This window comes from Danio rerio, chromosome 24 (genome assembly GCF_049306965.1).
Source record: "Danio rerio strain Tuebingen ecotype United States chromosome 24, GRCz12tu, whole genome shotgun sequence".
NCBI lineage: Eukaryota > Metazoa > Chordata > Actinopteri > Cypriniformes > Danionidae > Danio > Danio rerio.
The window spans coordinates 30,610,833-30,625,704 of record NC_133199.1 but is presented as its reverse complement, the minus strand read 5'-3'; the positions used below and the strand labels follow the sequence as shown (position 1 = coordinate 30,625,704).

At 33.9% G+C, this 14,872-nt stretch overlaps 1 protein-coding gene across 21 annotated transcripts in view; it reads left to right on the top strand.

Moving 5' to 3' along the window:
* The window catches only part of tnikb (TRAF2 and NCK interacting kinase b), a 145,296-nt gene that overhangs the window by 63,613 nt on the left and 66,811 nt on the right, over positions 1–14,872 (top strand). For all 21 annotated transcript variants that reach the window (XM_073940428.1, XM_068217083.2, XM_073940426.1 and 18 more), the window contains 9 exon segments: positions 168–293; positions 5,153–5,263; positions 5,406–5,496; positions 7,582–7,712; positions 7,818–7,872; positions 10,680–10,758; positions 11,964–12,139; positions 13,503–13,569; positions 13,652–13,850. In XM_073940428.1, coding sequence (XP_073796529.1) covers positions 168–293; positions 5,153–5,263; positions 5,406–5,496; positions 7,582–7,712; positions 7,818–7,872; positions 10,680–10,758; positions 11,964–12,139; positions 13,503–13,569; positions 13,652–13,850 — 1,035 coding nt within the window.

Here is a 14,872-nt window from a genome sequence, read left to right as displayed (position 1 = left end):
GGAATGGAATAAAATCAAAATAAAAAAAAAGAAAATAAAAAAGAAAATGATGTACTGTAATGGAGTAGACTGCATACTGAAGAATTTAGACTGCTCATTGTTTTCTGACAATGACTGTGCTGTATTTTTCCGGCTCTGTCTGAAGTATCATCTGTTTTACTTGACAGGATGAGGAGGAGGAGATCAAAGCTGAGATCAACATGCTGAAAAAATACTCCCACCATCGAAACATCGCCACCTACTATGGTGCCTTCATCAAGAAGAACCCACCTGGCATGGATGACCAGCTCTGGGTCAGTCTACATTAGCTGTTGAAAGAGAATCAGGGTTATTTATTTCATTAATGAAAATCAACAATATAATTCTGTGTAAAAAAAACATTTTGTAGCTGCTGATATTTTACTTTATAGACCAGGGCTGCCCAAACTGTTTCGTATAAAGGGCCAAAAACTAAATATCATTAAGACCCATGGGCTAAACTATATTACATTAAAATTGTCATAGGTCATTTCCTAACTTATTTTATAATATTTCAAAAATAAACTGATAACGTTACTTTAAATCATATTAACTAATGCAGTATATTTTTAGTATAGCTTATTACAATAAAAACATAAACAATCAAGTTTATCGCACTGTGGAGTTCAATGCTGAATAAATAAGTGAAGCAGAATCGGACTTTGCCTTCGTTTGCAGATATCTTTGGATTGCTCTCTATCTGTCGAGTGACAGTATGTACATTTGAAAAATTCATTTAATTATAACATTGAATTTGCATTAGCCTGTTGTAGCTTAGCAATAAAACTAAAGAAACAGAAAATTTTTATCAAATTAGAAATGACAGTCTCTAAATCATCCCCATCATTCTCTCTCTCTCTCTTCTCAGATGGGATGGTGGGCCAAATCAAAAGTTAACATGGGCCAACTTTAGCCTGAGGGCCCTAGTTTAGGCATCTCTGGTATAGACCATTTCAATATAGTCGTTGGCCCATGAACATTTCCTGCTTGTTATCAAACTATTTCAAAACTGTAACCAGAGGCAATTTAATCATAACTTAATGCTAAAACAGCTATCATAACAGTATTAATCAATACGTGGCTCTTTTTGTTTCCTCTGAAGCTATAGAAATTAAAAATGTAAAACAGGAAGTATGTTGAGACCATTGTTTTTGTTTCCTCAAAATGGTCTATATTACAGCTGTTATTTTTACAGTGATAGTTTGTGTGCTTGTCCTAATTTAAGGTGTATTTTTGTGGTGCTACTCATGATGTTTAAAGGGATAGTTCACACACAAATGAAAAATTACCCACTCAAATTGTTTAAACCTTTATGAAGGTCTTTTATTTGTTAAACAGTGGAAGATATTCTGAAAAACTGTAGGTAAGGCAAGTTTATTTATATAGCACGTTTCATACACAATGGTAATTTAAAGTGCTTTACATAAACAGGAAAAAAAGAAGTTGATATAAGAACAGCAAAAAATAAAAATTATTAAAATGTGATTAAAAACCGTTTTTAAAATAATGAATAAGAGAAGACCTGTCAGACGTAGCACAGTGCTCATTCAGTAAAGGAACAGTGTTTTAAGTCTTGATTTGAATGTACCTAATGTTGGAGCACATCTGATTATTTCTGTAAGCTAATTTCAACAGTAGGGTGCGCAGTAGCTGAAGGCCGGTTCACCCTGCTTTGACTGAGCTCTTAAAAAATGTCTAGTTTACTTGATCCTAACGAGCTAAGTGAGGTTTGTATTCAGTGAGCATATCTGTAATGTATTGAGGTCCTAGGCCACAGGTGTCAAACTCAGTTCCAAAAGGGCTGCAGCTCTGCACAGTTTAGTTCCAACCCTAATTAAACACACCTGATCAAACAAATTGAGTCCTTCAGGCTTGTTTGAAACCTACAGGTAAGTGTGTTGGAGCAGGGTTGTAACTAAACTGTGCAGGGCTTCGGCCCTCCAGGAATTGAGTTTGACACCCCTGTCCTAGGCCATTTAGTGATTTATAGACAAGTAATAATACTTTAAATTCTGTTCTGAATGTAACTTGGAGGTTGTGTAAAGACCTGAGGACAGTTGTGATGCTCTGATTTTCTGGTTCTGGTCAGAATCCTTTCCGCAGCACTCTGGATGAGCTGCAACTGTCTGACTGTCTTTTTGGGATGGCCAGTGAGGAGTCCATTACAGTAATCCATCCTGTTGGTCATAAAAGCATGAACAAGTTTCTCACTGGAAACAAAGCATCTCAATCTTTCAAAGTTTTTGAGATGATAGTTTGCTGATTTACTTACTGTAACCATTGACTTCCCTATTAGGAAAAAGAAATGCTGTGCAAATCAATGATTACAGGTTTTCAGCTTTCTTCAGTTTATAATCCTTTGCGTTTTAAAAGAAGTAAGAAACTCTGGGAGGGGGAGTAAATGATGAACAAAGTTGCATTTTATTGTTGAAAAAATGTATTAGTCAGGTCTAAAAAGTTCATTTGCATTTCAGATGTTTTGTCCAAAAGCAAACCCTGAGCGAATCCTGAGCGATAACTGTAACTAAATCAACATTAGCAAAGAGCCACAAAATAGCTAAAATTGAACCAAAATTGCTCATGGGTAGCTTAAATAATGTGTCTGTGCTCTTTAGGTAAGGAATTCATCAGAATTAACAACAAAGATCAGTCCAAGGCTCTCGAAAAATGTGTAAAAACATTAAAAAGCCTTTTCACATGGCCAATTTTTTAAAAAAAACTATGCGTTTTGACAAAAAACTAACCAAAAAGCTGCTGTTTTATCACTATCCAACTCTAAAAAAACATGTTATCTAATCATTACAATGTGTCAGGATTACATCTGTCAGGATTACATCTGGATTACATTTAGCAAACATTAATTACTTAGTAGTACCAATGTGTATTTAATTGTGCATTAGGAATTCTGATTAGCTTAGCTTGTGCACCTTCAGAGCTCAAAATAGCTTCCTCAACAGGGCAATGCTTTCCAACAGTTGCTGATTTCTCACTTAGAAACGCAGCGTTCACACTCTTGTGCAGAGGTGCTTTCACCACAACCGGCAGCCTTGTTTTCTTTGCGAGCCTTGGGTTTCTCTTTGCACATCAACATAAAGATAAGTGACACGCTGAAGACGTTCACGGGCACCAGAGCCTTCGGTCAGCACAACTGCCCTCCATCGGACGTCTTTGTAAAAAGTATTTTCCTTAAAGGAGGCTCAATGCTGCTGACTCAGCACTCGTGACTTTGAGAGTCCCAACGGATCAGCTCAATAGAGCATTCAAAGCCAGTCGGCATTTCAGAAATAACATCATATTCTGCTCATCAATTATATTTATTGACTTTTATGGTGCCCTTGGGGCCTCTAGCGAGAATTGGACTCTTTTATGAGACTCCTGGGAGAAAGGGTGAAACCAAAGTAGTAAAAAAAAAAAACAGATTTTTTTTATAATTTGAACACATAGGTAGGGCTTAATAAAAAATAAAAAAAACAGCTTAACTTAATCCTGTCGTTGAATTTTTCTTTAAAAACTTGAAGTGAGAAAGCGAAGTTGCCCTGGGACAGCAGTGTCGCTCGCAGATCTAGTTTCAGCTGAAAAGCGTGAATTCACGTTTTTTTGTGTGTGAGTGTCGAATGTCTAATTTGAATACAGGTTCTGCCTCTTCAATATGTGAGCTGCTCCAGCTACAGAATTGGATATTTGAGATATATGAATTCTTTTATTTTTCTTGCATTAATGTAAAGACTTGTAAACACTTTCATTGTCTTCTAGTGTGCATTTATTTTGACCTAATTATCTAAATTTATCCTATTTGGTTTGTTCAGCGATTAAGCCCCCTTTTCATAATGCTAATGTGTGGTGATTAGTCTTTCTATCATCTATCATTCCATCTGTCAGTCTATTGTGCTGTCTTTCTATCATTTTTGTCGTTCTATCTATTAATTTTTCTATCGTTCTATCGTTTTTTCAAACGTTCTATCTATTGATTTTTCTATTGTTCTATAACTTTTTATACCGTTCTATCGTTTTTTCAAACATTCCATCTATTTTTTTCTATCGTTCTATAATTTTTTTCAAAGTTCTATCTATTGTTTTTTCTATCGTTCTATGATTTTTTCTTTCGTTCTATCGTTTTTTCAAACGTTCCATCTATAGTTTTTTCTATCGTTCTATCTTTTTTCTATCATTCTATCATTTTTTCTATCGTTCTATCTTTTTTTCAAACATTCCATCTATTGTTTTTTTCTGTCGTTCTATAATTTTTTTCAAAGTTCTATCTATTGTTTTTTCTATCGTTCTATAATTTTCTCTATCGTTCTATCGTTTTTTTTCAAACGTTCCATCTATAGTTTTTTTCTATCGTTCTATCTTTTTTTATCGTTCTATCATTTTTTCTATCGTTCTATCGTTTTTTTTCAAACATTCCATCTATTGTTTTTTTTCTATCGTTATATAATTTTTTCAAACGTTCTATCAATAGTTTTTTTCTATCGTTCTATCATTTTTTCTATTGTTCTATCGTTTTTTTTAAACGTTCCATCTATTGGTTTTTTTCTATCGTTATATCATTTTTCAAACGTTCTATCAATAGTTTTTTTCTATCGTTCTTTCATTTTTTCTATCGTTCTATTGTTTTTTCTTTTCAAACGTTATATCTATTGTTTTTTTCTATCGTTCCTTTTCAAAACTTTCCATCTATTGTTTTTTTTTCTATCGTTCTATCCTTTGTTCCATTTATCGTTCTATCATTAGATAGATAACAATAAAGCCATAGAATGATACAGTATACAGACCGATAGTTTATAGAACAATGTTTATATCTATTGTTTATCGTTCTTTCTATCTGTCATCCTATATATTTGTCTAATGTTCTATAATTCAGTTTTTCTTTCTGTCTGTCATTCTTTCTTTCCATATTATTCTATAGTTCTTCATACCTAACTATCGTTCTATCTTTTGATCATTCTGTATATCTAGTGTGCTGTCATTCTATTTATCTATCATCTGTCTGTCTTTTTATCTGATAGTGTGTGTATAAATGAAGAAATATTTATTTTAGACATTTTTTCATCTTCAATAACCGTTATGTCCAGAAATGAATAATGCTGCTAACTGTAATGTTTTATCCTGATGTTATTACTTCTGTCTGCAGTTGGTGATGGAGTTTTGTGGCGCTGGTTCAGTCACAGACCTGATAAAAAACACCAAAGGGAATTCACTGAAGGAGGAGTGGACAGCCTACATCTGCAGAGAGATCCTCAGGGTGAGTGTGTGTGTATGTGTGTGTGTGTGTTTGTGTGAGCCACCAGGAGAAATTATTAGCTTTCAGAATTGTCATTTCTGAAGTGTGTTCCTTCATTTGACCTTCTCCTGCTGAGTTTAACCTCTTCATCTGGTTTTGATAGGGTCTGACCCACTTGCATCAACATAAGGTCATCCATCGGGATATCAAAGGGCAGAACGTTTTGCTTACAGAAAATGCGGAAGTCAAACTGGGTGAGTTCTTAGCACTAATGCCTCTCTGTAAACAATAAAAACATAGGAAGTTATTAAAATGGATATAATAAGGGTTATGATTAAAAGCTACATTTTAGTGTTATTTTTTAAGTATCAAAAATAAAATGCAGTATGATTATCTATCTTGCATAGAAGGCTCACTATTAGGATCATCAAGGTCATTTTAATTAAGTTGATTAAATTTTTTTTACTTTTTTTTTTTTTTAAGGTCTGGTTGAGAAAGTTTATTCGACAGCCTTGAGATTTTTTTTATTCTGTGTGAGACGTTTTTTTATGCAGTAACATAATATTATTCAGTGTTTCCTCTAGGATTTTTTTCCAGCTGTGGCGGCAGGCCTTTTTTACCAACTACCTGTGGCGTTATTTCAATGACAAATGTCGTGAGAGCAGTATTACAAGTCGAGATCGCATTTATGTAATAGCCTACGAGCCTGCAAATCTCTTTGCTTGCGTGCCGTTTTCCTCTGCTTGTGCACAAAACTTCTTGCACGCCCCCTCAAATATACGCTGCTCAAGCCCAGATCTTCTTGTGTGCTCTCAAATAAACGCTGCTGAAGTGCGATTTAGTGCGTTTTTGTAAGAAGTATGTCTCCAACATTTGTTAGATTTGCTAGGAATATTTATGAATGTCTCAAATAGACCTACAGAGTTGTATTAATGCATCCTCAAGTAAAGTGAAACGGCTATACGTCGTGTTAGCTGGCCTCACGCATCACGCACCTTTCAATCACCCAGTCAGTCAACACGTAACCTTAAAGGATTAAACAATTAATGCACAGCACTACTACGGTTACAGAGAAGTTCGCGCTGTTATAATTCACTTGCCTTTTAATTAGTTTTGGTGCGTTTATCACCCGCTGTTAAAAAAAAACACAACCAAATGTTTTGAATAAAAAGCCCCTGCCATGAAAGAATGAATGTAGCGGAAACCATGTTGTTGTTATTATTATTATTAGATTAAACGGTTGAGCTGAATATAGTATTAGCGCTTTCAGCAAAAAATAATTCTACGAATATTTAATTCAGTTAAAGTTTACTTATAGAGCACTTTTCACAATAGTTATTGTTTACAAAAGGTGCACATTATTGCATTACAATCTAACTTGGAATTTATTAGTTATTAGTTACCATAACTTTAATAGTTACTAGTAATTTTAACTAAACATCATATAATTGAACTACAGTACATTTTTTAACTACAGAGTCCAGCATTTTAATTAGGTCGTCACTTCATTCAGCTCCTTTTTAGTCAATGACGTCTGCGTTTGGCATTAAAAGCAATGTGGTGTACGGTAAAAGTTATGTTTTCGAATTTGGCATCCTACTACACAACACGACATGTTTGCTACTGCAACCGGGAACCCGTGTGACGTCATGTGGGATGTGGGTTGGTAATTCGTATATAAATATCTTGAAAAATAATAATACTAATACTAACATCTAAAAAACTTTATTTTAAATTAATGGAACCTTTAAACCATAATGGAGTAGACAATATCAGTTGACATTTTGGGCTGTAGCTCAACATACTCACCTCAAGCTTTTTTATAACCAATGTAACATAGTTGGCCAGAATGTTAAGATAGACACATAATGTATTTTTTATAACTGAAATTGCTAATAATACAGATTTTTTTCTTGCGAATGTTTATTAAACTTAAAGTAAACACACACAAAGAACATGAAAATTAAGCTTAATTACTTCATGAGAGTCGCAATTACAGAATCACGTGTGTCTGTGTCTTATTGCTGTGCAGAGGAACCTGTGACCCTCCTCTGGAGTTATTAGGGCTTGTCATTGAGTTGTGTGAGTTTGCGAGACAGTTCGGGCTGGTTGCCATGACGACAGTGCCTGCGGTGATGAGGGAAGAGTGGCACAGAGGCAGATGGCAGCATGCTCTTCATCAAAGACCTCTCCTCTCGTTACTGCACGCAGACACATTAAGGCCAAATCTTCTCTGTGTGTGTGTGTGTGTGTGTGTGTGTGTGTGTGTGTGTGTGTGTGTGTGTGTGTGTGTGTGTGTGTGTGTGTGTGTGTGTGTGTGTGTGTGTGTGTTTCAACAGTTGATTTCGGTGTGAGTGCACAGTTGGACCGCACCGTCGGAAGGAGGAACACTTTTATTGGCACGCCATATTGGATGGCTCCGGAGGTCATAGCCTGTGATGAGAACCCAGACGCCACATATGACTTCAAGGTATTTCAAGCGTTTCTTAATTATGCTGTCAGTTTCATCTCAGAGATGCTGATTGCTTTTTGGGTGAGGGCATGTTCGGGTTTAACTTTTCTTTATTGGTTACAGAGTGATCTGTGGTCGCTGGGAATTACGGCTATCGAAATGGCTGAAGGGGCTCCTCGTAAGTCTGGCACAATGCAGTGTGATGTTAAATTATGATAATTGTTTCGTCCGAAGTCCACTACCTGACATGTCTTGTCATCGATCCCAGTTATAAGAGCAACAAATAATAACTTGACTTCTAGTTGATCATTTGGAAAAGTGGCAGAAGGTAGATTTTTGTGCTGAATCATCTGTTGACCTGCATCCCAATCATCACAAATACTGCAAAATACCTATTGGAACCCACATGGACTCAAGATTCTCAGAGAAATCAGTCAAGTTTGGTAAAGGAAAAATCATGGTTTGGGGTTACATTCAGTATGGGGGTCAACAGCCTGAGGTATCAAGACATTTGTGCTGCTTGTTAAATGACAAACCACAGGAGAGGGCAAATTTTCCAACAGGATAGCGCTCCTCATACTTCAGCCTCCACATCAAAGTTCCTGAAAGCAAAGAATGTCAAAGTGCTCCAGGATTGGCCAGCCCAGTCACCAGATATGAACATTATTGAGCATGTCTGGGATGTGATGGAGGAGGGATTGAAGATGAATCCAAAGAATCTTGATGAACTCTGGGAGTCCTGCAAGAACGCTTCCTTTGCCATTCTAGATGACTTTATTAATAAGTTATTTGAGTCATTGTAGAGATGTATGGATGCAGTCCTTCAAGCTCATGGGAGTCATACACAGTACTAATTCTTTTTCCACTGCAGCATGACTTTATATTCCATACTGTACATATTTTCTGTTAAGTGACAAGACTTTTGTTTAAGCAAAGTCAGACCTTACTGTCCTAATTACCTAATTAAAAATCAAGGCATGATTATATTTTATTTTGGTAAAATAAACGTAATCTCGAGGCCTTTGCCTTTTCTATAAGCCACTTCTGATACCAAATGATCAACTAGAAGTAATTATTTGTTGTTCCTAAAACTTGGATAGGTGACAAGACTTTTGTCAGATAGTGTATGCTAGGTAGACTTTTAAGAAGTATTTGTAAATTAGCAGTTGTCTGTATTTTGTGATTCATGTTTTTATTAAAAATTTTCCCCCATTTGTTTATGCTTTTGAATTGCAATCTTCCAACAACTTTCAAGCTTGAAGAGTTTGAAAAACTGACTTTTATTAACATTTTTAGTAGTTTAAATTAATATAGTGTTTCTGTGGGTGTTGTAAATTATGCTACAAAAACCTTACTAGTAGACTTATTTCTCTATATATTATTTCTTATACACTATATTATTTCAAACTACTAAAAATGTCTATAAAAGTCACTTAGTTAAACTGTAATAGTTAAATTTCCAAGATCAAGGGCCCATAATGCAAATCACAACCGTAAATGAACAGAAAATACAAAATACGTAAACTGTTAATTAGCAGATTCTTTTACAGTGTATTTCTTGTGGTCTGACCCCTAAATTGGATTACTGAAATTTCCATTTGGCTGATAAAAAAAGATCATGTATTAAGGGGATTTCATTTTAAAAAATGATTTGATATTGTCCTGAACAATTACTGAAAGCGTAAATTTGCATATATAATCAAGCAATAATATCATGAGCAAAAAAGCTGCTATACGGAAGTTGTCATCTACACATTCCCTGACTGATATATTTTGAGGAAATGTGCTTGTTACTGTTTAGTTTTTTGCTATTATTGTTAAGTTAACAGCAGCAGTAGCAATTAAATACTTAAACATTCAATTTTAAGAGTAAAGGGTGAGCCATTGAAGTATATTTTCTCAGTCACATTTCCTTCTGCCCAATATAAATGTAAAGATTATTGCTTGATAAAAAATTATGATTGTTCCTTTTAAGATTGCAAATGGGCTCAACTGATGAAATAAATGTTTGATATGTGTGTGTGTATATATACAGTAGTTTAGTTGGCGTCTTCATTATTATTACCCCCCTGTTTATTTTTTCCCCCAATTTCTGTTTAACGGATAGCAGATTTTTTTCAACACATTTATAAACATAATAGTTTTAATTACTCATTTCTAATAACTGATTTATTTGATCTTTGCCATGATCACAGTAAATAATATTCTACTAGATATTTTTCAAGACACTTCTATATAGCTTAAAGTGACATTTAAAGGCTTAACTAGGTTAATTAGGTTAACTAGGCAGGTTAGGGTAATTAGGCAAGTTATTGTATAATGATGATTTGTTCTCTAGACTATCAAAAAATGTAGCCTAAAGGGGCTAATAATTTTGACCTCAAAATGTTATTTTTAAAAATTAAAATTCTAGCCAAAAAAAAAAAAAAAAGACTTTCTCCAAAAGAAAAATCAGACATACTGTGAAAATCTCCTTGCTCTGTTAAACATAATTTGGGCAATAATTAAAAAAAAAAAAAAAAAAAAAAAAAAGTTCAACGAGGGGTTAATAATTCTGACTTCAACTGCATACACTATAGTACTGTTGCTGTCCAGATGAAAGTTGGTAAAATGTCTAGTAAATGTATACGTCACATCCTCACTAGATGTAGTTCTAATTGATGAATACTTTGAAATCGGACATACTACTCAGCTCACATACTGCACTCAAACAAAATGACTTTTGCTGCTTGTTCAAACTACTCATTTAAAATGAGTTGAAACAACACAATTCTTACGTTTTTTTGGAGACAGCTTAATTCTTTTATGTTCAATCCAATTAAAATAGTAAAAAAACTAAAAAATTTTGGAATTGTGTGGAACCCAGCATTTGAAAAGTGTCTTCACCTACTGTATAGTATAGATGTCTGTATATGAGCGTGCAGGGAATGTGTTGTATATGAACAAACAGTTAAAGCTAAATAAACACGTTGTCTGTTTTCTCAGCACTCTGTGATATGCATCCCATGCGCGCGCTCTTCCTCATACCCAGAAACCCAGCACCCCGTCTCAAGTCCAAGAAATGGTGAGTAAAACCTCATGATAAAGGGGCAGTTCAACTGTAAACCATTTACTCAAGTGGTTCCAAACATTTTTTATTTCGTTCTGTTGTGCTCCAATAGAAGATATTCCAAAACATTTTGACCTCCATATGAAAGAAAAGCTATTGAAGTCAAAATGGCTACTGTTTGCCAACATTCTTTGTGTTTTGTCTGTTGGTTTACACAACAAACACGTTTTGGGCACTGAAGATGTTTAAGAGTCTATGAAAAAGATGATGTTGTGCATGCGAGCATATGTGATTAGGGAGGTCTAGATTTAAAGGTTCCTTTAAAAGTAACTAATTTAAAGGTTTTTTTAGATGTTACTGTCAATATGTTAGTTTTACAAACTTCATGTTTGAGAAAACATAAGCCTGACATAAATGTCCAAAGCTTGTAGTTTGTCAGGTCCATCTAAATCAGGAGTGCTTAACCCTGCTCCTGGAGATCTACCATCCTGCAGATTTCAGTTGCTACCCACATCAAACACACCTGCCTGTAATTATCCAGGGCTTTATAGGTCCTGATTAATTGATTCAGGTGTGTTTAATCAGGGTTGGAGCTGAACTCAGCAGAAAGGTAGATCTCCAGGAGCAGGGTTGAGCACCCCTGATCTAAATGGATCGACGATTTTTTTTTTTTTTTTTTTACTTCTAGTCTTGACCAATCAAATGCTCCCTATTATCTGACATGTCCCACCCCCCACAAGACGATTTTCTTTTTTTTTTTTTATTTATTTATTTTTTTACATTTTTCTCATTTACATTTGATGCGCTTGAGCTCAACCACTCTCCCTGGCAGAACTGTGAAGTTTTATGGCATCGTCGACAATGGCAACGTTGTCATAAGAGAATTAATTATTTATGAATAATTAATTAATTCATAACAAATTAATTATTTGTAGCTATTGGCAGTTTTTTTTTCAAGGGAGCTACTCTATTATTCACCCTCTCTTTATGTTTCAGTAGAGATTACGTCAAACATGGATAAAAAAATGCTAATTTCAAACTGTTTCACGGGATCTTTAGAGCCAAGCTTGACCAACCACATAAAATAGCAGAATACAGGGAAAGTGTTGTTGTATATTTTATTTTTATGGTGATTTAATTTTTTTACACGAGGCTAAAGCTTTTGTTGTTGAAAATGTTGTTGTGTAAACATAGCCTGAATGATGTGTCGTTCTCTACAGGTCTAAAAAGTTCCAATCGTTTATTGAGAGCTGTTTAGTGAAGAATCACAATCAGAGACCCAGTACTGAACAACTCATCAAACACCCTTTCATCAAAGACCTGCCGAATGAGAGACAGGTCCGAATTCAGCTCAAAGACCACATTGACCGGACTAAAAAGAAGAGAGGAGAGAGGGGTGAGTTTACTGTTTCTGTTTTGATAGTATCATAAGCTCATATTGATAATTAAATATCAATCTTGATCTTTTATCAACACTCCAAAAAATTACTTTTGCTGCTTGTTCAATCTGCTTATTTAATATAAATTTAACCAGCGCAATTCTTATGTTTTTTTTGGGGGGGGGACAACTTTGTTTTTATGCTCAATCAACTTAAATTTTTGTAAAAACAATTAAGTTCGTTTTATAGATTTGTGTTGGGACAACATGAAGGAATTGTGTATAACCCAGCATTTTTACAGTGAATGTTGATGCTTGAGCAAAACTTTAGCAAGCATTATTTGTAGTGGTTGTCATCCAATAAATGTGATGAGCTTTGTTACTTTTAAAAGTGAACCATCTCAGCTTTCAAATTCTTTCACTTTGATCATGAAATTCAAGCCATGGATGTCCTTTTGACACTGTGACATGATATTACTGCGGCTGCCTTGGTTTATAAAGCGCATGAACTGATTATCTTCTCTACTTTACCAGTAGTTAACACACAATTAACATGGATAATCATTAAGGGTATATGTTGAAAAAAACTGAAATGCAGCATGGTATAATATAAAATGACTGCATTATCCATGGCTTGTTAATTAGCTTGAAAACTCGAGAGCAAGAGAGAGGAGCAATTTGCTGAATATGTGCACTATTACAATTTTAATGATATTTTTACATTAGTAATGTATGGAAAACAGAAATTCAGAAATTACAGTACTTCAGTCAAGGTGTTTTCCCTCAATAAAAATGCATGTGTTTGATGTTGAACTAAATAAATCTGTTTTCAATTGAGGCTGAAACTGAGCTAAGAACTTGTAAATCAGATTTGAAATGAGACTGATACTGTAATACTGAAAACAGTAAGTGTTATTTCTGTAGGAATTTTTGTAATTATATTATTTCACTTCATATACACTAACTTAGATTTTTATTAAAACATTTACACAACTGCCATTGAATATATATAATTATAATATGATTTTATATTTATTATTGATATTATTCTAGAATATATTATTGAATTTTTTGTTTGTTTATTTAATTGCTTTTTAAAAATTTTTTCTTTACATTTGAAGTTGTTTATCAAAACATCTTTGTATTTTGCATACTTAATCATATAATTGTTATCTTTTATATTTTTTTACATTTTAATTTTTTTGTTTGTTTATTGCCAATTTTTTTAAAACTATGTAGCTTTAAAAAATAACTATTGTATAGCTTATTTTCTTTTGTTACAACAGTACTCATCAGTAAATAGTCAGAAATTGTATTCCTAATGATAATCTTTGTCTTGGTAACCTGCAATCCATGATTATTCTATGTGTTTACCTTTCAGACGAGACCGAATATGAGTACAGTGGCAGCGAAGAGGAGGAAGAGGAGCGAGATATAGGAGAGCCGAGGTGTGTAGAGCTTTTATACAAGCGTTTAGTTGTGGACCTCTTGACTGACGTAAAGATGATTTAACGTCTGATGATTTAACAGCTCCATCATAAACATCCCCGGTGAGTCGACTCTGAGGCGGGACTTCCTGCGTCTACAGCTGGCCAATAAGGAGCGTTCTGAAGCCCTGAGGAGACAACAGCTGGAGCAGCAGCAGAACGAGGAGCACAAGCGCCAACTACTGGCTGAGAGGCAGAAGCGCATCGAGGAGCAGAAGGAGCAAAGGAGGAGACTAGAGGAGGTGAGAGAAGATTATATATTATATTAAGTATATTATATCGAGTATATTAAGGTGATGTGATATGTTTAAGCAAAATATTTTATAACCAAGTCTAATATTTGTCTTGAATAAAAATAAAATCATGATAAATCAGAAAATAGTTTTTTAGTTACTTTGACAGATTTGTTTACATTAGTTGTATAACACAAGTAAAATTAGTTTTTTTAAATGTATAAATATAACCTTTAACATCTAACTCTTTTTCTAAAATATCGGGTCGTTTTTATTCTAATATGTATGTAATACAGTTTTATATTTATTATTTCTAGTTGTTATAAATAGTATTTTAACATATTTGTTTAGCTTATTAATTTAAAACAGTCATTTATATCTAATACCTTTTTAAATGTATTTGTTTTCATAATTTAATTTAATTAGATTTATTATTTATATACATTTCATTTCTTTTTTTTATTACAATTATTTTAATAGGATTTTCTTACTATTAAAATATATATTTAATATACTATACTGTTATATATATTATTGATGTTATATAATATGTTTATTTGTTTGTTTATTTTTTTACTCTATCAAAAAAAATTCTTTGTATATGAAGTCAATCAATCAATTATCCTTTCAATTGAGGTCGATTTTCCGTCATTCTATGGATCATTCCCCTCCGCACAGTTATATTAATCATCGCTATTTTAAGTTTGCGCATGCCCATCTTGGTTTTTTAGATTAGGGTTGGGTGATGTCGACCAATTTGGCATTGTACAATATCTACTGTGAAACATTACGATGAACGATGGCATCTTCATCATAGACGGCGGAGAAATAATTATTCATGATTAATTAATTATTCATAACTAATTCATTATTTGTAGCCTACTGTTTCAACTACCTGACTCACATGGTCTTTGTTTTACCTATAACCAAATCATAAATAAATAAAGATGAATTACACACAAATTACCACCGTTATAATGGCGTTGACTAACTTGGTTGGTTAAAAAGGTGCACAACCAACAGAAACCAGC